The sequence below is a fragment of the Mobula birostris genome, chromosome 18, assembly GCF_030028105.1.
Source record: "Mobula birostris isolate sMobBir1 chromosome 18, sMobBir1.hap1, whole genome shotgun sequence".
Lineage (NCBI taxonomy): Eukaryota > Metazoa > Chordata > Chondrichthyes > Myliobatiformes > Myliobatidae > Mobula > Mobula birostris.
Window position 1 is genome coordinate 15298892 of NC_092387.1, and position 22945 is coordinate 15321836.

A 22945-nucleotide genomic window follows, 5' to 3' on the forward strand; every position below is an offset into this window, starting at 1 on the left:
TCTGAATTAAAATGATGCACAGTAAGCGTGTTAAAAACATAATGTCTCATTGTTTGGAAAACCAGATTTTAAAATTCTATCAGCTCTAGTGATTTGATAACCTGCATCCAATGGTTTGAAAGATCTGATTGTGAAGAGAGAAGGTTTTCTCTGGTTGTCATTTCCCTTTGAGTACAGAATCAGAGTGGTTACTGCACGAGAACAGGGCATTCAGACCAGCATGTCTCCACCAGATCTATGGAACAGCAATTCACCCAACACACACCCTCCATTGTTCCGCATATCCCCACAAATTCTTCCCTTTCTCATTTTGCCTCCATTACAATCTTTCCCTAGTAATACAATCACTCCATTTTGGTGCTTCTTCTGATAGTAACTTGGGCACATTAGGGCAACTTTGAATAATCAGCACTTTCTTGGGAAACTTCCTTGCAGCAGCCATCATGTAGTAGTCTCAAATGAAAAAGACGATGTCGAGTAACTGAATATTGTTGATCAAATGTATTAATAGGCATGGGTACAGATATTACAGCATAAAATGTATACACAGTTGATGTTTTAGTAGATTTAAAATTCCAAATCTTTCAGGGTTTTGTGTACTAACAGCAGAGATGCCATCGCATTCTCTATCCATATCACCCTATCTGCCACATCGCTAGACAGTAGATATGCTAAATCTGCCCCATCACTATATACAACCCTTCATCATATTATCTGCCCCATCACATCTGCCCTCTTACCCTATCCACACCAGTGCCACATCCACAACCACCCCATCACCATATTGCCATAATTGAATGCTACAGAAAGAAATAGAAATTTTTAAAAAATCTGTAGATATCATAGTGGAAAGGGAAAGCAAGTTAATGTTTCGTGTTGATAATCTTTCGCTGGAACAGGGAAAAGTTCAGATGAAGTTTGAATTTTCCAAGTGGGCTGGATGGAAGGGGGCAGAGGTGACTGAGGAAATGGGGATGGAGCTTGGTGGAAGAGATTGGCAAGGGCTGCTGAGTCACAAGAGGTGCCAGGTGGAGCCGAAGCAGGAGATGAATGAAATCTGAAATTACCCGAGGAAGGAAAAGTTGAGGGGAATGGACTATCAAGGAGCTGATTCTCCCCAGCCTACGGCACAGATTGAGCACCCTGTGCTGACAGTAAGCATTTCGCACCAGATCCTCAGGTGACAATTCAGCTACTGACAGAGGATGTAACTCGGCCCAAGATCACGAGAAACTAGTGTGCAGAGGAGTGTTGGTGGAATTTTAACAAATGCAAACCCACACCAAAACATCACCTATACTGTCATTAGCAATGATATGTGGCTTGAAGATAACCCATGAGCTTCTCTACACTAGCTCCAGGACAACTGGACTCAGGATAGTGAGACTATTAACCCAGTCTCACGCCTCAGTGGGTTGATACACCATTTCATGTCTGGGCAAGCATGATGGTTTAAAGATCTTTTAAAATATTATTAATGGAGCGTTCAGTTGGTGGACTTGTTTTATGATTCCAGTTTAGTGATTTCTCCCTTAAATGCGTGGATATTTTATGAGAAGTTTGTGCCTGGGTCACCTCGAAACACTGGGGAGGTCATGGACTGAGGTAGGAGTCAGCCGTCTCAAACCAAACTTTCTGCACTGCTTCTTCACTCAATTCCCAGAGTTGATGCAAAAGCATCCAACCAGTTTTTGATGTGGTCATAAGGTATTCCTCATTGTCTGGGTAAAACTGGACCACGTATCTCCCTATAACCAGCGACTGAGCAAACCTGCCAAGAACCAGCAAATACAAGGCATCCCTCTCCTGGGGAGATAAAGTTATCTCACTTTCAAAGCCCGCGAGAATATGGCCCCCCACATGCATGGGATCGTTGTTGTCCAGCATCATGTACATTATGCATATGGCCAGGTCACACACACAGTAACCACAGTTCATGTCACTGAAGTCAAGAATGCCAGAGATGTCCAACTCCTGTTGCAGGTGACCTGGGTTGGAGCGATCGGCTGATGAATGACGAGGCTGCACGAGAACGTTGGTGTGACTGAAGTCTCCATGATTGATGCCTGTTCGAGACACAAAGGTTGTACAATTGTATCATCCGTCACTAAAGGCAACGTACACTCCTGAGCGTGAGGGACGTTATGTTGCAGTACACACATTTGTGAGGCTGCACTTGGAGAATTGTGCACAATCACAGTCACCCTGTTATCGAAAGGTGGAAGAAATGCAAAGGTGATTTATGAGAATGTTGCCAGGATTCAAGGGCCTGAGTTGTAGGGAGAAGCTGGGCAGACTGGGGCTTTATTCCTTGGTGGCTGAGAGGGACCAACAGAGACAGATATAATCTTGAGAGGCATTGACAAGTTGAATGTACAGTATTCTGAGAGGGGAAATATTTCAAAAGGACAATTTCTTCACACAAAGGGAGGTGTGATTATGGAACGAGTGACCAGTGGAAGGGGTAAAGGTTAATAAAACTGATGGACATTTGGACAGATACATAGATAGGAACAGTTCAGAGGGATAGGGGCAAAATATGTGCAAATGGTTCCGGGTTAGATGGCATTTTCCTGGCATGGATGAGTTGGACTGGAGGATTTGCTTCCCTGCTGTACAAGACCATAAGATCATAAGACAAAGGATCAGAATTGGAACATTTAGCCCATCGAATCTGCTCCATTATTCCATCATAGGTGATTTATTTTCCCTCTCAAACCCATTCTCCTGCCTTTTCCCCGTAACCTTGATGTCCTTAATTAAAGTTACCCAATGAATTGGCTTCCACAGCTGCCTGTGGCAATGAATCGCACAGACTCACCACATCAGTCTGTGACTCTGGATGGGTTACATCGGATGGGTGTTTAGGCACCTATTTCATTCCATTGTTCACAGTGGTCAGAAGGTGAAGCAGGTGTGCCTGGCACATTGAAACCACTCATTTTCACAACTGCTCAAATTATCAGAAGTCCCACCCTGCAAACCTCATGACCGCCAGACAGGCACTTACTTTCATGAAAGTTCTTGATATTTGGAAGCACCTTCTCTAGAATTTGCTGAATAATTTGCTCCACAATTTTGCGCTCACTGTCCTTCAGTGTGTATAGGTACTTGTTCAGCTGGTGAATGTTTGTAAGTTTCCAGTCGAAGGAATCTCTCTGTAGACTCTTCAGTTTGGGATGCTGGAATTCCTAATAATTAGACAAGTCCATTACAGTCACCCACCTCCAGCACATTAACTTTGTTTAAAGGTAACTTCAAGATAATTGCCACAAAATTCTGCTTTTCTGCACAAATTTAGCTCCAACAGCCCAGAGTGGAATACTGACATCATTCATTATAGTTGTGGGAGACAGATCACTCACATTAGTCAATATGAACAGATCATTTCCACTTCAAGCAACTGTAACCGTGAGGCTAACTCATCCTGCACAGCTGGAAGCTCAAAACAACTGTCCCAGCTTCATCTTCTGTTGGCTAGTCCTCTCTCCCAAAGGTAGCTGTGTTCTCTAGAGTCACTCATTTAGGAAGTTTATAGTGGACTATAAAGGTTGACTGGCTGATTTCAAATGCGGCTTGATATTTTCTATCTTTCTTTCAAAGAAAAAGAACTTTAATGTCAAAACACTAGAAATTTAAATTGTTTGACAAAATGATAATTTGCTGAGAGTCATTGCAGCTCTTACGAACATATAAAGCAGCTTTACCCTCTTTGCTCTGGTTAATTTTGCCACTGCCTCAGGAAATAGAACATCCAACGTTGCAGGACAGGACAGATCCTTCCGTCCATGATGTTGTTCTGACCTTTTAACCTACCAAGATGAATCTAATCCTTTGCACCTATATATCCCACTATTTTCATCCACATGTCTATTAATTTCAGAGTTTCTTAACTGTCCTAATGTGTCTCCCTCTACCATCACCTCCAGCACTTCCTCTTCCTTATCCAAATCATTTATGTATTTTTAAAAAATTACGAAGAGTGGGGCCCTCCCAGCCCAGACATTCTTTCTTCTCCTCTCTAGTATTGGTCAGAAGATAAAAAATCTGGAAAGCACGTCCCACCAGACTCAAGGACCGATTCTCAGCCACTCTCAGTCTCTTGAACGAACCTTTAACTCGGTAAGGATTGATCTCTCAGTCTACCTTGCTGTGCCCCTAGTACTTTATTTGTCTACCTGTGCCGTACTTCCTGAGACTGGAATGTTATATTTTACATTTTGCTTTCTTTTTATACCTCAGTGTACTGGCCTGGCTGGATGACACACCAAACAAAAGCTTTTCACTGTATCTTGATAGATGACAAATATAAAGCAATAACTTTGTTTCCCTCTCCACACATGCTGCCTGACCTGCTGAGTGTTTCTACAATTACATTATGCTGCTTAATATTTGGCATCATGTCTGTGATGCCCAATAACCCAAAATAATATAGAAGACATTTCAACAAATTGCTTTAAAATGTAATTGTTTCAAACTGGAGATTTGAAGTAAATCTGATTTGTTACCACAGGATGGCGCTTTGATTGTACCTGCACTGGTATTAAAGGCAAAACACAGCTTACTTAGATGTCTGGACACAGAATACATGGACTTACTTTGAGAACCTTATTAATCTGAGCGAGAGCTTGCCCAACCTTGTACAAGATCGGTGGGTCTGCAGGGATCTGCTGCAGCGGAATTCCCGGTAAATAGGTCAGCAAGCGGACCATATGGGTCTTACATTCTTGACCAGAATCTGCAAAATATGGAGCATGGTTTTTGGTTAGATTAGTCTGACAAACCTTTGTTTCCAATGAGTTTCAGTGAATTACAAAAACATGGACAATTAGATAAACAAGGCAAATTTTAATCTTTAAAAAGGGATGAATGATGAATCAACAGACTCAATGTACAAGGATGAATATCTGATACCCACTAATCGTCTCCAGCGACATAATCCTGCCATCAGTGGTTGGGATGGGTGTGGGGGCAGGAAAACCTTTCTGCTTCAAGAACATCATGACTCGTGTTTGTACTTCCACCAAATCTACATCCTGGCTGTCGGTGGCGTTCAGGACTTTGAGGACATAGCTCCTTCTGTGATCCCCGCTTGCTTGGGTCTCAGCTACCTGAATGTGAAAGTTCTGGTCATCGTAGCTGGGCATTGGTTGGACCTCTGAGACTTTCAGACCATACAACTGTCCTACCAGCTCCACCACCTGGGTCTCATTTAGTGAGGGCTTGACTAGAATGGCTTTCTCTGAGTTGGACATCTGAAAGACAGGAAAATAATGAATTTCAACAACTGCAACGTTCTTGATCTTTTATATATTTGTATCATATTTCCTTACAACATAACAGAGACCATTCAGTCCATTGAGTCTATTCTTGCTCACTGAACAAGCCCATCAATCTCATTGTCCTTCTGAGACATTTTCTTTCACACCCATTGACGTGCTCTAGTTCCCCAACTTCCCACCTACACTGGACGTAATTTATGGGTACAAGTCAGTTTTAGTTACAGAGGGAAAGAACAGCAAATGTCACATCAGTAATACAAGCCAAGTGGTTAACACGTTCGTCTAGTGATTTGAAGGTCACTAGTTCGAGCCTTGGCTGAGGCAGTGTGTGTTTCCTTGAGCAAGGCACTTAACCACACATTGCTCTGCGATGACACCGGTGCTAAACTGTATGGGTCCTAATGCCCTTCCCTTGGACAACATCGGTGGTGTAGAGAGGGGAGACTGCAGGATGGGCAACTGCTGGTCTTCCATACAACCTTGCCCAGGCCTGTGCCCTGGAAACCTTCCAAGGCACAAGTCCATGGTCTCGTGAGACTAACTAACGGATGCCTATAATACTACAAGCAAGCAAACATGTCTTGAAGTATTATTATTGTTCACGTCCTTATCCCCAAAGCATAATACATACACTGAGAGGCCACTTTAATAGGTACACGTGTACACGCACTTGTTAATGCAAATATCTAATCAGCCAATCATATAGCAGCAACTCAATGCATAAAAGTATGCAGACATGGTCAAGACCTTCAGTTGTTGTACCGACAAAAATCTGAATGTGGAAGAAATTTGATTTAATTGACTTTGACAGTGGGATGATTATTGGTGCCAGATTGGGTGGTTTGAGTAGTATCTTAGAAACTTAAGCTCCTGTGATTGTCACACACAACAGTCTCTGGAGTTGACAGAGAATGAGGCAAAAAAATCCACTATGAATTATGAATTATTATGAACACTATGAATTACAACAGTTGTGTGTAGAAGAGCATCTCTGAATTCACAACACACCAAACCTTGAAGTGGATAGGCTACAGCAGCAGAAGACCACAAACCGACACTCAGAGGCCACTTTGTTAGGTACAGGAGCTACCCACTAAAGTGCCTCTGAATGCATCCAGCTGCAGATCCTGGAAGACCCTGTCAGGGATATGGAGCAGCAGCTGGATGACCTGGTATGCGAGAGTGAGGAGATAACTGATCAGAGTTAAGGGAAGTAGTCATCCCAAAGCTGCAGGTGTGCAGCTGGGTGACTGTCAGGAGAAATGGAAATGTGAATATGCAGCTAGCGTGGTGCACCCCTGTGGCCATTCCCCTCAATAATAAGAATACCATTTTGGATACTGTTGCGGGGGATGTCATCCCAGAGGAATGCCACGGAGACCGGATTACTGGCACTGAGCATAGGTACGTGGTGCAGAAGGGGAAGAGGGAGAAGACAGAAGCCGTAGTGATAAGGGACTCAATAGTCAGGGGAACAGACAGGAGATTCTGGGGACTCGAACGGGACACCTGGATGGTATGTTGCTTCCCAGGTGCCAGGGTCAGGGACAACTCGGATTGTGTCCACAGCATATTGGAGGGGGAGGGAGAGCACTCAGATGTCCTGGTACGTATCGATACCAAGGACAAAGGAAGGTAAAGCAAAGAGTTCCTGAAAAGAGAATTTAGAGAGCTAGGTAGAAAGCTGAGAAGCAGGACCTCCGGGTAGTAATTTCTGGATTGCTGCCATGCCACACACCAGAGAGAGTAGAAACAGGATGATCTGGCAGATTAATGAGCGTCTGAGAAGCTGGTGCAGGGGGAGGGCTTCAAGTTCTCGGATCATTGGGGAAGTATGACCTCTTCTAGGGGAGGTATGACCTTTTCAAAAATGATGGGTTGCTCTTGAACCCGAGGGGAACCAATATTCCCACGGGCAGGTTAGAGCTGTTGGAGAGGGTTGAAACTAATTTGGCAGGAGGTGAGAACCGGAGTGAAGGGACTCAGGAAAGGATGGATGATAAAAAAGCAAAGATGACATGTAGTCTGACTGTTAGGAAAGACAGACAGATTATAGGACATAATTGCAGCCAGCAGGGTGAGTATCAATGCATTCGGGATGCAGAATCAAAAAGAATAGCAAATACAGTACTCAAAGTGTTACATCTCAATGAGCGGAGTACAAGAAACAAGGTGGATGATCTTGTTACACAATTCCAGATTGTCGGGTATGATGTTTTGGCCATCACTGAGTCGTGGCTGAAGGATGGTTGAGCTGGGAGCTGAAAGTTCAAGGTTACACATTGTATCAGAGGGATAGGAAAGTAGGCAGAGGGAGTGGCGTGGCTCTGCTGGTAAAGGATGGCATCAAACAAGTAGAAAGATGTGACAGAGGACTGGAAGATGTTGAATCCTTGTGGGTTGAGTTAAGAAACTGCAAGGGTGATGGCAGTTATATACAGCCCTCCCAACAGTAGTTGGGATGTGGACAACTGATTACAATGGGAAATAGAGAAAGCATGTCAAAAGGACAATATTATGGTAGTCATGGGAGATTTTAACATGCAGGTTGATTGGGAAAATCAGGTTGGTAATGGATCTCAAGAGAGTGAGTTTGCTCATCTCAAGAGAGAGAGCTTTTTCGAGCAGTTTGTCGTTGAGCCTACTAGGGGATCAGCTATAGTGGAATGGGTGTTATGTAAAGAACCAGAGGTGATTAGGGTGTTTAAGATAAAAGAACTCTTAGGAGGCAGTGATCACAATATGATTGAGTTCAATTTGAAATTTGATAGGGAGAAAGTAAAGTCTGATGTAGCAGTATTTCAGTGGAGTAAAGGAACCTACAGTGGTATGAGAGAGGAGTTGGCCAAAGTAAATTGGAAGGAGATGCTGGCAGGGATGACAGAGGAGCAGCAATGGCATTAGTTTCTGGGAAAAATGAGGAAGGTGCAGGACAGATGTACTCCAAAAACAAAGAAATACTCAAATGGCAAAACAGTACAACTGTGACTGACATGGGAAGTCAAAGCTAATGTAAAAGCAAAAGAGAGGGCATACAGCAATGCAAAAATTAGCAGGAAGACAGAGATTGGGAAGCTTTTGAAAACCTACAGTGATCATTAGGAGGGAAAAGATGAAATATGAAAGCATGTTAACAAACAATATCACAATGGATAGTAAAAGCTTTTTCAAATATTTAAAAATAAAAGAAACATGAGAGTGGATATAAGACTGCGAGAAAATGAGGCAGGAGAAATAATAATGGGGGACAAGGAGATGGCAGATGTAATGAGTATTTTGCATCAGTTTTCACTGTGGAAGATACTAGCAGTATGCCTGATGTTGTCGTGTGTGAAGGAAGAGAAGTGGGTGCAGTTACTGTTACAAGAGAGAAGGTGCTCAAAAAGCTGAAAGACCTAAAGGTACACAAGTCACCCAGACCTGATGAACTGCACCCTAGGGTTCTGAAAGAGATAGCGTTAGAGATTGTGGTGGCATTAGTAATGATCTTTCAAAAATTATCCGACTTTGGCATAGTGCCAAAGGACTGGAAAATTGCAAATGTCACTCCACTCTTTAAGAAAGGAGGAAGGCAGCAGAAAGGAAATTATAGACCAGTTAGCCTGACCTCAGTGGTCAGGAAGATGTTAAAGTCAATTGTTAAGGATGAGGTGATCGAGTACTTGGTGACACAGGACAAGAGAGTATAAAGTCAGCATGGTTTCCTTAAGGGAAAATCTTGCCTGATGAATCTTTTGGATTTTCTATGAGGAGATTACAAGTAGGATAGATAAAGCGGATGCAGTGGATGTTGTATATTTGGTCTTTGACAAGGTGCCACACATGAGGCTGCTTACCAAGTTAAGAGCCCATGGTATCATAGGAAAGTTACTAGCATGGTTAGAGCATTGGCTGATTGTTAGGAGGTAGCGAGTGAGAATAAAAGGATCCTTTTCTGGTTGGCTGCTAGTGACTAGTGGTCCTCCCAAGATGTCGGTGTTGGGACCACTTCTTTTCGATCAATGATTAAGATGATGGAATAGATGACTTTGTCGCCAAGTTTGCAGATGATATGAAGGTTGGTGGAGAGGCAGGTAGTGTTGAGGAAGCAGCTAGATGCAGAAGGACTAAGATAGATTAGGAGAATGGGCAAGAAAATAGCATTAATTTCAAGAGGCCTAGACTACAAGAGCAGGGATGTGATGCTGAGGCTTTAAAAAACACCGGTTTATAAAACACCTTGAGTATTTTGAACAGTTTTGGGCTCCTCAACTAAGAAAAGATGTGCGATCATTGGAAAGGGTTCAGAGGAAGTTCACAAGGATGATTTCAGAAATGACAGGGTTATCATATGAGGAACGCTTGATTGCTTTGGGTCTGTACTCGCTGGAATTTAGAAGAATGAGGGGCAGATCTCATTGAAATCTTTTGAATGTTGAAAGGTCTAGACAGAGCAGATTTGGAAAAGATGTTTCCCATGGTGGGAGAGTCTAGGGTAAGAGGGCACACCCTCAGAATAGAGGGGCATCCATTTAAAACAGAGATACAGAGAAATTTCTTTAGCCAGAGTGTAGTGAATTTGTGGAATTTGTTACCACAGGCAGCTACGGAGGCTAGGATGTTGGGTGTATTTAAAGCAGAGCTTGACAGGTTCTTGATTGGACACAGCATCAAAGGTTACAAGGAGACGGCTGGGGAGTGGAGCTGAGGAGGGGAAAAGAGGATCAGCTATGCTTGGATGTGGAGCAGACTTCATGGGCCAAATGGCTAAATTCTGCTCCTATGTCTTATGGTCTTATAAATATTGAACAAAAATGTCAGTAGAAGAGGAATTCCTTTGGATAAAACCCTGGACTTGTGTTTCTGATAATGTTTGAGCTTGCCTGAGTTTATGAACATATAGAAGTGTAAAATCCCATGTCACCAGGTTGAAGCAAAGCTGCTTCCCTTCAACCATTCAGTTCTTGAACACCCTGCACAACAGATTGCTACAGGTAGCAAGAAAAGAGATTTCTGTGCCTTTGGCAATGATCTCTGTGACCTCACTGGCCACAGGAATAGCAGCAGAAGACTGGAGGAGATAAAATTTTATTCCTTTGTTTAAGAAAGGTAATAGGGATACTTCTTGGTGGGCAAATTATTGGTGAAGATTGTTAGAATTTAATATCACTGGCTAATGTTGTGAAATTTGTTATTTTATGGCAGCAGTGCAGTTCATAAATAATATAAACTATAAATTACAGTAAATACATATAAAAAGGGAAAACAATTTAAATTAGTACTGCAAAAAGAGGAAGATGGTGAGGTAGTATTAATGGGTCCATTGTCCATTCAGGAATCGGATGACGGGGGGGGGGGCAGGGGGGAAGAGGCTGTTCCTGAAACATTGAATGTGTGTCTTCAGGCTCCTGCATCTCATCTTTGATAGCTGCATTGAAAAGAGGACATGTCCCAGGTGACGGGGGTCCTTAACGATGGATGCCACAGGTTTGAGGCATCATCTTTTGAAGGTGTCCTGGCTGCTGGAGAAGCTAGTGCCCATGATGGAGTGGGCTGAGTTTATAACTTTCTGCAGCATCTTATGATCCTACGCAATGGTTGTCCATACCAAGTGGTGACGTAATCAGTTAGAATGATCTCCAAGGTACATCTGTAGAAATTTGCAAGGGTCTTCGGTGACATACCAATTATCCTTAAACTCATTATGAAAAATAACTGCTGTAATATCTTCTTCTAAATTGCATCAATAAGTTGAGCCCAGGATAGATCATCAGAGATGTTGACACACAGGAACTTGAAACTGCTCACCCTTTCCACTTCTGATCCCTTCATGAGGACTGGAGTGTGTTTCCTTAATTTCCCCTTCCAGGAGTTCACAATTAAATCCTTGGTCTTACTGACATTTAGTGCAAGGCTGCTGCTGTGACACCGCTCAATCAGCTGATCTATCTCCCTCCTGTACGCCGCCTCTTCACCATCTGAAATTCTGCTAGCACAGTTGTGCTGCCAGCAGATTTACAGAGTGTTTGAGTTACGCTGATCCACATAATTGTGGGTGTAGAGAGCAATCATGGGGGCCCGTTGAGACATTAACAAACAAATTGGTGGAGGTAGAGTGGTGAGTACAGAGTTTAGCAAGTTAGTAGGCTCATTCAGATAGTCAGGAAGCATGGGACCCAGGGAAACTTGGTTGCATGGATTCACAAGGGACTTATCCAGAGAAGGCAGAGACTGGCAGTAGGTGGAGCATATTCTGCCGGGAGGTTGGTGACTAGTGGTGTTCTGCAGGGATAGCTTCTGGGACCCCTGCTCTTCGTGATTTTTATTCATGACTTGGGTGAGGAATTGCAAGGGTGGGTTAGTAAGTTTGCAGATGACACGAAGGTTGGTGTGGTGGATTGGGTAAATGTTCCTATAGGATAATGATAGGATGCAGAGCTGGGCTGAGAATTGGCAGATGCAGTTCAACCCAGAAGAGTGTGAAGTGATACACTTTGGAAGGTCAAACTTGAAGACAGAATACAGGCTGAATGTGGGATTCTCAGCATGTGGAGGAATACAGTAGAGGGATTGGCGGTTGACATCCATAGATGCCTCAAAGTTACTGTGCAAAATTAAAGGGAGTTTATGGGCATATGATGTGTTGGCCTTCATTACTCTGGGGATTGAGTTCATGAACTGTGCGGTAATGTTGTAGCTTTATAAAACACTGGGCAGACTACACTTGGGAGTATCCTGTTCAGTCTGTTCACCTTATTCTCAGAAGGATGTAGGAGATTTAGAAAGTGCAGAGGAGATTAACCAGGATGTTGCATAGATTGGGGATCTGGGGTGAGCTTGGGCTTTACTCTTTGAAGTGAAACAGGATGAGAGGTAACATGGTAGATTGGACAGCCAGTGCCTCTTTCCAGGGCAACAGTGGCTAATACAAGAGCTCACAAGTTTAAGATGATCAGGTGAAAGTATGAAGGGGGGATATCAGAGGTGTTTTTGTTTTTAAAAACACAGAGAAAGGCTAAGTGTATGAAACACATTGGTGGGGAGGTGATGGTACAGGCAGATACTTTGGGACATCTGAGAGACTTGGGCACATGGATGAAAGAAAAATGGATGGTTATGTGGGAGAAAAGGATTACATTGATCTCGAAGTAGATTAAAATCTCAGCACAACATTGTAGGCTGAAGGACTTGCACTGTACAGTAATGTTTTATGCTCTAAAAAGGGAGCGCTTAATATTCAGTAGGTGTAACTCATGCATGCACAGGGGAGTTTTATTTTCAATTTCTGTGTATTTGATTGACTGCATTTAAATTCGCAGTCACAAATCCGAGTTGGAGTTCTAATCCAACAATTTAACCATTCTCACACTCTTTCCCCCTTTGGAAATTTGACTGTAATGATTTAAGTTTAGCCAGTTAATCTCCTTAACAAAAGTAACCGATACTTTGTTAGGTCAGTGCTGATTGTTTGTGGCTTTTCCGCCCGCTCTCTCTCTCTCCACTGAACCTGAGCTCGCCAGTCACCTGTCCCCGATCCCGCCACCCCTCGGCTCTGCTCCCGTTGAACACCTGTCCTCGACGTAGATCTCAGCCCAAAACAGCAAAACTGAAGGCAAGGCTAGTTTAATTGTTAAGCAGCTGCTGTAACTAATTTAAAGTTTTTTTTCAAACAATGAGTTCACAGTCTTAACTTCCAATGGATCCCAGAGCAGCCTGGAGTTGGGTAATCCCAAGGAACCCAGTGGTTGCTAAAGCAAACCAAACGTGGTGGAATTGTGGATTTTGTTTTGCTGGAGCTTGCAAACTCAACAGTTACGAACTCTTGGGTTGACAGAGACTGCCATATCCAGTCAGATACCACCAACCAAGTCACCCAAGTTACTCCAGCACCTTCTTTTGCCCCATGAGGTATCGTCTTCTGCAAGTGGGTGGGGAAATAATGCATAGAAATAAGGTGAGCAGAATGGTAAATGATAGTGTCTTTTACAAGTTGTATAACCACAATCTAGGGAGAGATGTCAGTAATATTTCAGCTTTATTAAGTCAATGCACTTATTTAGTGGGCAATGTTCCAAACCCTGACAACTGAGAGTCAACAGGAATATTCACTCTGCCCGTAGTGACCTGCGTTTTAATGTCAGCATTGGTTTCAACAGGCTCCCGGCCTGTGTGCAAAGGAGCAGGTCTGGTTTGACGACATGGTCGGGAGGCTCAAGAACTAATTTCCTCAATAAGCAAGAAACTGCTGCACTCCTCAAAGAGTCGAAAACTCCATAGATCCTCAGAACAGTACAGCAGAGGAACAGGCCCTTCGGCCTATGCCAGTACCAAACACGATACCAAATTAAACTGAATGTATTATGTTTGGTAAATTCAAAATATTAAACTAATTCAAAGGAATACATGGTGGTCCAAAATAAGAGTTTAACTATGGGCTTACTTTAAGTAAGGTGTGTACATATTTACATATACAAAACCCTTAATGGATTATTTAAAAGAATATAAGAATTCTGAGAGTGTGTGCACGTGCATACACACGTTTTTCTCCCCTGTGAGTGGGGACCATGGTCTTCGTTGTTGTCAGAGTCCCTACAATCGCATCTGATGAATCCACTTTCATGTGGGTTGCTGTGAAAGTAACATTCCATTAATTCCATGTTGTCCAGTCTCGCCGATGTATGGTTCGTTCCCGAAGCCAATTTCTCAGCAGATGGTCCCAGTTGGGGGGGACCTTGTTAATCCGGATGACGTCCGAACCAGCAGGACTCTTCTTGCTACTCTCATCTGGAGTTTTTTGTGGGCAGATGTAGCGTAAGCGCGAGGGGTCCAGCCCAAGGCCCCTCCCAGGCCACCACCAGGACGTGAACCTCAGACCCCCTGCCATGGAGCCCAGATGGTTCTCAGTGTCGGCCACTGAACATTCCGGACCGGTGAACCGGGGATGCCCGCATACTGTCCGGGGGGGGGGCGGGCAGGGGCGGTGTTGGTGGTGTCCGTGTAAAATCTACTCATCTCATGCTCTTGATACTTATTGCTTATTTATTATCATTGTTTCTTTTCTATTTACACAGCTTGTTGTCATTTGCAGTCTGGGTGAAGATCCTGGTTCAATATCTTTTATTGATTCTGTCACTTATTATTCTATAGGATTTGATGAGTATGCCTACGAGAAAATGAATCTCAGGGCTGTATATGGTGACATACATGTACTTTGATAGTAAATTTACTTTGAAATGTTAAATTCTTACTCTTGTTGGATAACATCTTTCCTGACAAGGGGATCCCTCTGTTTGGCAGGAGAGATTTGTGGCTGTGAAACAATTACAGGTTATGGGGCCTCCTCCATGGTGGTTGTAGGAGTTGACCCTGGGAATGCAGGGAGTGGTTCTCATATCTCTGCACACCTTTCTTCTCCCTTCTCACTCTGCATCTCCTTCAACCCATTTCTTTTTATTTCTCATATTCTTTCTCTTTTACACTTTTCTCTTTCTCATTCACAATCTCTCTCTTCACCTCTTACTTTCTTTTCTTCTTCTAGTTTGTGCATCTTGATATTGGAAAGATCCATTTAGTTTCTGGATCCACAACATCATCTGATATATTCTGTTTTCATATCTCCATCGACTCCTCTCTTCTTGGCCTTTCATTCATCCAGCAGGGCTTTGGTCTTTGCATCTACTTCTACAAATAACATTTTGTCTCCCACTTGAAGTTCATGCAATTATATAATGCACGCACACAGAGTAGATTTTGGTTCTTTGTATTCACAGAAACCAAATTCTTGCAACTTTCCTGAAGCTCCTTGAATTCTTTCAGTTTAAAACCAAGCCACATTTCATAAGTAACAGCTTGATTAACATACCAGAAGCTGTCTCAGATATATTGTCTATGAAAATTGTTGTAGTTGGATCACCTCTTGTCACTTCTGCACTTCCTCTGAGCAGCATAGTCCTTCTTTGTTCCAATATGCTTTCCAGCAGCACAGAAGTTGGCACCACCACCTGTTTGTCCTCTGTTGGGTAACGGCTCATGGTGTTTGGCATGGAGACGTTTGTGATATAATCCAGTACATTTCTTAATTTGCATTCAGTTCGCTTCACTGCAAATGACGTGGCATGCAAATAGTAGAGGGGTTTATAATCAAGTTGACATTGTCTCAGCCACTCACATTGCCACAATGTTGGTCTTCCCGTTTATAACCACATACAAGTCCAATGTGACTTGTTGGTTATTGTATTTCACAGTTACAAATGTCATTCCCCAGGAGTTACCTTTTCTTTCTTTCTTCCATCTTTTAAAGAAGTGTGTATACAAACAGGAGGAGAATATCTCTGGTATATATGCCAATAACAGTACATACAGAAGGTAAAATAAACAATATCAGAATCACATAGTGTTGATCTACAAAGTATAAATTTGATACAGAATGTATAATACAGAAAAAAATATAATTCATTCTCCTCTTATCAATTTATGAAGAAAGGAAGGATTATTAGAAATTTTTATGTTAAAAAAAGAAAAAAAAACACTATTCTAAACAGGAGAAAAAGGACTAGGCAGTCTATCCCGAGAGAAAAAACAAGAGAAGAGAGACTCTCTGATCAAATCCAAGGTTCTGAAAAAATAGCTGGAAGAGAATAAATACAAAAATTAGATCATATGAAACTATTCAAAAAAAGGTCACCAGATTTCTTCAAATTTAAAGGATGTATCCAATGTCTGTCTTCTTATTTTCTCTGGACTTAAACAGGAGATGATAGAGGAAAGCCGATAAAAGGCGGTAGGAGGGTTAGGGCCCTTCCATTTAAGTAAAATGGCTTTCCTAGCCAATAAGGTTGAAAAGGCTATCATCTGCTGAGCGGAAGGAGTATATCCTGCTTCCGATGGAATAATCCCAAAAATAGCTGTAAATAAGTTTTGTTGTAAATCCAGATCCAGCACTTTTGATAAGATTTTAAAAACATCTTTCCAAAAATTCTCCAACTTTATGCAAGACCAAAACATGTGAGTTAAAGTGGCCACCTGAGTATTACATCTATCACAAATAGGATTAATATTGGGAAAAATACAGGCTAATTTATCCTTTGACATATGTGCCTGATGCGCTACCCTGAACTGTATCAAGGAACCTCTTGCTCTTTGGAATTCCAATAGTATTCAGGATATTAAGAGAGGGGATAAAATGCATAAGGTTTCATTGTATGCAGACGACTTGTTAGTTTACATTTCAGATCCTAAGAAATCTATTCCTTCTATGTTATCCATATTCTCTGAATTTAGTACCTTTTCTGGATACAAGTTAAATTTATACAAAAGTGAGTTATTTCCCATTAATAATCATTTGGATCAGTATGAGCAATTACCTTTTAGTATTGCTAAAAATCAATTTACTTATCTTGGTATTAAAGTTACTAAGAATTTTAAAAGCCTGTATAAATATAATTTTCTCCCATTAATTGATTATACCCAACAAATACTTTCTAAATGGTCTCCCATGAAGTTATCATTAATTGGTCGAATTAATACTATTAAAATGATAGTTCTACTGAAATTTTTATATATATATTTCAAGCAGTTCCTTCATTTGTTCCTAAATGTTTTTTTGACAGAATAGACTCTAAAATTTCATCCTATATTTGGAACAATAAAAATCCTAGATTGAGTAAACCTTTACTGCAGAAATTAAAAAAGGACGGATTAAAAAAGGATGGCTTTGCTAAATCTTAGACTGTACTACTGGGCAATTAATATTCGATATATTACCTGTTGGATTCATTATTCAGACATACATGACTGTCCTTTATGGGTGGATTTGGAGAAAAACTCGGTGAAGGGGTATTCCTTGGCCTCTTTACTGGGAGCTCCTCTTCCTTTTCTGCTCTCTAAGATTGGTAGACAAGACCTTAATCCTATTATTAAACATACATTAAGAATTTGATTTCAGTTTCATAGATTTTTTTAATTAAATAATTTTGTCCTTTCTAGTAAAATATATTGTAACTATTTTTTAAACCATCAATTTTAGATCAGGCTTTTTAAATTTGGAAAACCAAAGGAATAATAACTTTTTTCAGATTTGTTTATAGGGGATTGTTTAATGTCTTTTACTCAGCTAGCAGATAAATTTAATTTATCCAATGTACACTTTTTTTTTTAGATATTTACAAATTAAGAATTATTTATTTTTTTTTTATGTACTTTGCTTCCAAATTATCCCTCCGCTTATCCATCTAATATAATAGATACCCTCTTCCAGGTTAAACCACTCCAAAAAGGATTAATAGCTACAATTTATAAATGGTTGTTGAATTTACAAATGATATCTAACGATAAAATTAAAGCTGCCTGGGAATTGGAATTTCAAGAGTTACTTTCAGATAATCAATGGAGTAAAATTTTTCATCTGGTAAATACTTCATCTATTTGTGCCCGTCATTCCTTGATACAGGAGTTACCTTTTCTCCAGTACAAGTTCTTAGCTGGATATCTGTTGGCATCAGTTTAGTATCTTTGAAATGCCGTTCAAACTCATTTTGTGGAATGATTGAAACAGTTGAGCCAGTGTCCAGTTCCATCTTAATTAATTTTCTGTTCATTTCTGGTGCCAGTTATGTTGCTTCTTTCCTGTTAGTTTTCAAATTGTAAATCTGAAGGTGAGCCAGTCCTGTGTCACTCTTACCATGATCAAATTTGTCATCAGCAGCATGCACATTAGTTCTTTTTTAAAAATGAAACTTGACTTTTCAGCTTTTCTCTTCTCTAAGCAGTCCATTAATTTTTGTCTGTCCAACCTGCTCTATGTATGTGTCCTCTTTCATTGTTTCAATGGAAACCACAAACAGAGATGCAGTGATTTCAACTGCTGTTTTAAATGTAAGTTGCACTTCAGTTAGGAACCGTTTTTGAATGCTTTCTTGTAAGATTCCATAAACTAAACAATCTCTCAGTGCATCAATAAGCCCAACACTGATCAAGGCTCAGACAATTCCTTCAATTCCGCTACACACACTGAAATGGACTCCCCCTAACTTTTGATTCTGCTTATGAAATCTAAAACATTCCACAATCAACAATGGCTTTGGTTCTAAAAGGGTTCTTGCATCACTTTTACAATATCAGCTTTAGAATATAGAACAGTATAGCAGAGGAACAGGGCCTTCAGCCCACATCGTAGTGCCAAACCAGCTAAAAAGTAAATTTTTAAAATGCAAAAACGAATCCCTCTTACTTACACACAATGTCCAAATACCTCCATCCTCCTCATTCATGTGCCTATCCAAGCACCTCTTAAAATTCTCTACCACCATACCAGGCAGCACATTCCAAGTATCTACCACTCGAGTAAAAAAAAAACTCAACCCTCACAATACCTTTGAATATTCCCCCTTACCTTTAATGCATGCCCTCTGGTATTAGACATTTTTATCCTGAGAAAAAGATACTCCTTGTCTACTCTATCAATGCCTCTCAATTTTATAAACCTCTATCAGATACCCCCTCAGCCCCTGCTGTCCAGAGAAAACACCCCAAGTTTGTCCGCCCTCTCATGATAGCACATGCCCTCTAAACTAGCCATCATCTGGATAAATCTCTTCTGCACCCTCTCCAAAGCCTCAACATCCTTCCCATAGTGGGGCAACCAGGACTGTATGCAGTACTCCAAGTGTGGCCTAACCAGACTTCTACAAATTTGCAACATAACCTCTTGACTTTTGAACACAATGCCTCGACTAATAAAAGTGAGCTTTCTATAACTTTTCTTAACCACCCTATTGACCTGTGTGGCCACTTTCAGGGAGCTATGAACTTGGATCCCAAGATCTTTCTGCTCAGCAACAGTGTTAAGGGCCTTGCCCTTAAGTGAACTGTCTCCTTGCATTTTTCCTACCAAGGTGAAACACCTACCAAGGTTAAACTCCATCCGTCATTTCTCAGCCCTTATCTGCAACTGAGCTATATTGTGTTGTATTCTTTGCCAGTCTCCTACACCATCTACAACTCCACAAATCTTGGTATCGTCTGCAAGCTTACTAACCCACCCATCTACATTTTCATCCAGGTCATTCATATACATTACATTCAGCAGAGTTCCCAGCATAGATCCCTGGTGGAACACCAGTAATTACGCAGCTCCATCTTGAAGAAGTCCCTTCAATCACTACCCCTTTATCTTCTATGTGCTAGCCAGTTCTGAATCCAAACAACCAATTCACCACGGACCCCATGTACCGTAATTTTCTGGATTAGCCTCCCGTGAGGGACTCTGTCAAATGCCTTACTAAAATCCATGTAGACAACACCCACTGCCCTACCTTCATCACCCTCTCATCACCTTGTCAAAGAACTCAAATCAAGTTGGGAAGACATAATTTGACCCTCATAAAGCTATGCTGGCTCTCCCTAATTAGGCTATGGGTTGCTAAATGCTCATATATCCTATCCATAAGAATTTTCTCCAGCAATTTCTCCACAACTGACGTGAGACTCATTGGTCTATAGTTTATAGGATTTTCTTTTGTTCCCTTCTTAAATGGAGGTACAACATTATCCACTCACCAGTCTCTCATGACCTCAGCTGTACCTAGAGAAGACATGAAGTCAATGCCCCAGTAACCTCATCTTTTGTCTCCCTCAATAACTTGAGGTAAATCTTACCAGGCTCTGGGTCTTACCCATTTTAATACTCATTAGGAGGCCCAACACTTCCTCCTCCTAGACCTCTAAACACCCTAACATATTTATGCACATGGCACTGACCCCCTGGTCCTCCATATCCTTTTCCTTGGTAAATATTGAAGTAAAATACTCATTTAAGGACATCACTCACATTCTCTGCATCCAAGCAAATGTTCCCCTCCTTTATGTTTGAGTGGCCCACCCTCTTCCTAGTTATCCTCTTGCTCTTGATGTACAGAATGCCTTGAGATTCACCTTAATCCTACTTGCCTAGGACTTTTTAAAGCCCTTCCTGGTTTTCTTAATTCCCTTCTGAGTTCTCTTCTGGTGTCTTTATAATCCTCATGTGCTTCATTTGATCATAACTTCTGAAGCTTTACATACTTTCCCTTTTTCTTCTTGACTAAATTCATCACCTCGCTGGACATCCAAGGTTCTCTTACTGTTCCATCCCCCTCATTCCTTCTAACAGGAACATACCTTTCCTCTCCTCTGTGAAATTGATCTTTTAAAATCCTCCAAATATTTGATGTGGACTTGCTAGAGAGAGGGTGTTCCCAAGTAACTCTTCTTAGTTCCTGCCAAATGACCTGGTAATTTCTCACACTCCCAATTTAACATTCTCCTGCAATTTCAAACTATCCTTATCTATAGCTCTCCTTAAAGCTAAGGAGTTCTGGTCTCTGTTCCCTAACTACTTACCCACTGAAAGGTCTGTCATCTGGCCTCTACGTTCTGGTCCGAACCTTGCCTTATAGACCTGGGGTTCAGGTTCCCAGACCCCTGCAAAACTAGTTTAGACCCTCACGATTACCATCAGCAAACCTCCCAACCAGGATACTGGTTCCTCTCCAGTTCACGTGCAACCCGTCCCTCTTGTATAGGCCGCCCCTTCCCCAGAAATGGTTCCAAAGATCCAAGAATTTATTACACTGGCCCCAGCGCTCTCTCCTCATTCATCCGTGCTAGCATTCCATTCCTACCTCACTCGCCTTTCGCACCGGGAATATTCCGGAGATTACCACCTCGGAGGTCCTCGTTCCTAACTCTCTATACTCACTGCTTTCGGCCTCTTCCCTTTCTCTGCACATGTCATTCGTGCTAATATGCACCACTACGTCCGGTTGTTCGCTCTTCCCCGTGAGAACATCCTGCAGCCGCTCCGATACATCCTGAATCTTGCACCAGGGAGACAACACACCATCCTGGTGTCTCCTTTGCAGCCATCTACTGCTTTGGTTGGAGCAATCAAGCTTTGAAACAAACCTTAATGCCTTTAAAATTGGAACTAGTTTCTCATTGGCTATTTCATTGCTTTAAAATACTGCTGAATTAGCTCAGTACCCATATTCCAGTTATTTTTTGTGTGATCAAATGAGCCATTTTTTTCCCAGTATAGCCAGTCAAATCTGCTTTTTCTATATGATTATAATGACCTGGTACTCACTCGTTATGAACTTTCCTTCTCTTTATGAACCCGTGAATCCTTCCGTTTTCTGCCTTGTTTTAAAAACTCGATCGTGTCCTCCCTTCCGAAGAAACAGCCCGTGCTCAATTTCGTTTTGCTCTTCAAAAAATCTCGCTGTGCTTGAACGGGTAGGTAGCCATCTCCGGTTCAATTTCAAAAAAAATACCTTGTCGCCAATGCTACATTTGGTAACTTCAAAACACGAAACTAATTCAAAGGAAGACACGGAAGTCCGAAATCAGGATCTAAGTTTATGTTTAATTTAAACGGGGCGTGGTTGCGTGATGACGTAGAAACCCACGTTTTTATACGTTTAACTTGTAATGGATAAATTAAATTTACAGGAATGAATGGTTCGGAGGATTGCGTGCCTCAATGACCCGTGGAACGATGAAGGACAGTGGTGAAGGAATGGTGGAATTCTGTGCCGTGAACAATCTGGCCGTGTGAGCGACTCACTTTCCCTACCGTTAAGTCCACAACCCGACGTCGTGCTCACCCAACGGACGCGACAAGAACCAGCTTGACCATTTGACGGCCAGTGGCAGTTGGACACGATTCTTGCAGGATGGAGAGGTGACTAGTGGAGCAGGTACAGGACGCGATCTTCCATTTCGCGCACATCTGCCCTCAGCCCGACCTCCTGTCACCCCACCAGGGATAGGGTTCGCCTTGTCCTCACTTACAACCCCACCAGCCTCCGTGTCTGTGCATAATCTCCGTAACTTCCGCCATCTCCAACGCGATCCCACCACCAAGCACATCTCCCCCCCCCCCCCCCATTCCCGCTTTCTACAGGGATCGCTCCCTACGCGACTCCCTTGGCCATTTATCTCTCCCCACTAATCTCCCTTTTGGCACTTACCCTCGCAAGTGGAACAAGTGTCACACCTGCCCCTACACCTCCTCCCTCACTAGCATCCAGGGCCCCAAACAGTCCTTCCAGGTGAGGTGACACTTCACCTGTGAGCCTGTTGGGGTCATCAGTATCCCATGCTGCCAGTGTGGCCTCCTGCATATCGGTAAGACCCAAACTAGATTAGGAGACCATTTGGTCAAGCACCTACACTCCATCTGCTAGAAAAAGCGGCATTTCCCAGTGGCCACACATTTTAATTCCACTTCCAATTCCCATTCTGACATGTCAGTCCATGGCCTCCTCTACTGCCATGATGAGGCCACATTCAAGTGGAAGAACAACACCTTATATTCTTTCTGGGTAGCCTCCAACCTGATAGCATGAACATAGATTCCTCAAACTTCAGAAAAACGACCCCCCTCTCTTTTACCATTCCCCATTCCCTTTCACCTCTCTCGCATTATTTCCTTCCCCGCCCATGATCTCCCTCTAGTGCTTTCCCCTCTTCCTTTTCTTCCATGGCCTTCTGTCCTCTCCTATCAGATTCCCCCTTCTCCAGCCATTTTATTTCTTTCACCAATCAACTTCCAAGCTCTTTACTCCCCCCCCCCCGCACCGTTTTGCCAGTCATATACTACCTTGTATTTTTCTCCCCGCTCTCACTGTCTTATTCTGACTGCT

At 42.2% G+C, this 22945-nt stretch overlaps 1 protein-coding gene across 2 annotated transcripts; it reads right to left on the reverse strand.

Annotated features, from left to right (window-relative positions):
• Positions 1-486: 486 nt before the first annotated feature.
• Positions 487-21681, reverse strand: LOC140211969 (hydroxylysine kinase-like). 2 transcript variants are annotated; one of them, XM_072282260.1, is made up of 5 exons: positions 21385-21681; positions 4919-5255; positions 4599-4738; positions 3011-3191; positions 487-2066 (listed from the first exon to the last, which is right to left on the reverse strand). In XM_072282260.1, the coding sequence occupies exons 2-5, from the start codon at positions 5253-5255 to the stop codon at positions 1594-1596; spliced, it is 1131 nt and encodes a 376-aa protein (XP_072138361.1). In that variant the 5' UTR covers positions 21385-21681; the 3' UTR covers positions 487-1593. The 2 variants fall into 2 exon arrangements, with proteins under 2 accessions (XP_072138361.1, XP_072138360.1); XM_072282259.1 differs by lacking the exon at positions 21385-21681 and adding an exon at positions 20921-21063.
• Positions 21682-22945: the final 1264 nt, after the last annotated feature.

Coding starts and splice junctions, on each gene's coding strand:
- LOC140211969 (XM_072282259.1), bottom strand. CDS start 21,028: ATGTGCAGAGAAAGGGAAGAGGCCGAAAGCAGTGAGTATAGAGAGTTA. Junction 5,256..20,920: donor CGGTGCGAAAGGCGAGTGAG/GTAGGAATGGAA, acceptor CCTGTCTTTCAG/ATGTCCAACTCAGAGAAAGC. Junction 3,192..4,598: donor AGATTAATAAGGTTCTCAAA/GTAAGTCCATGT, acceptor TCTAATTATTAG/GAATTCCAGCATCCCAAACT.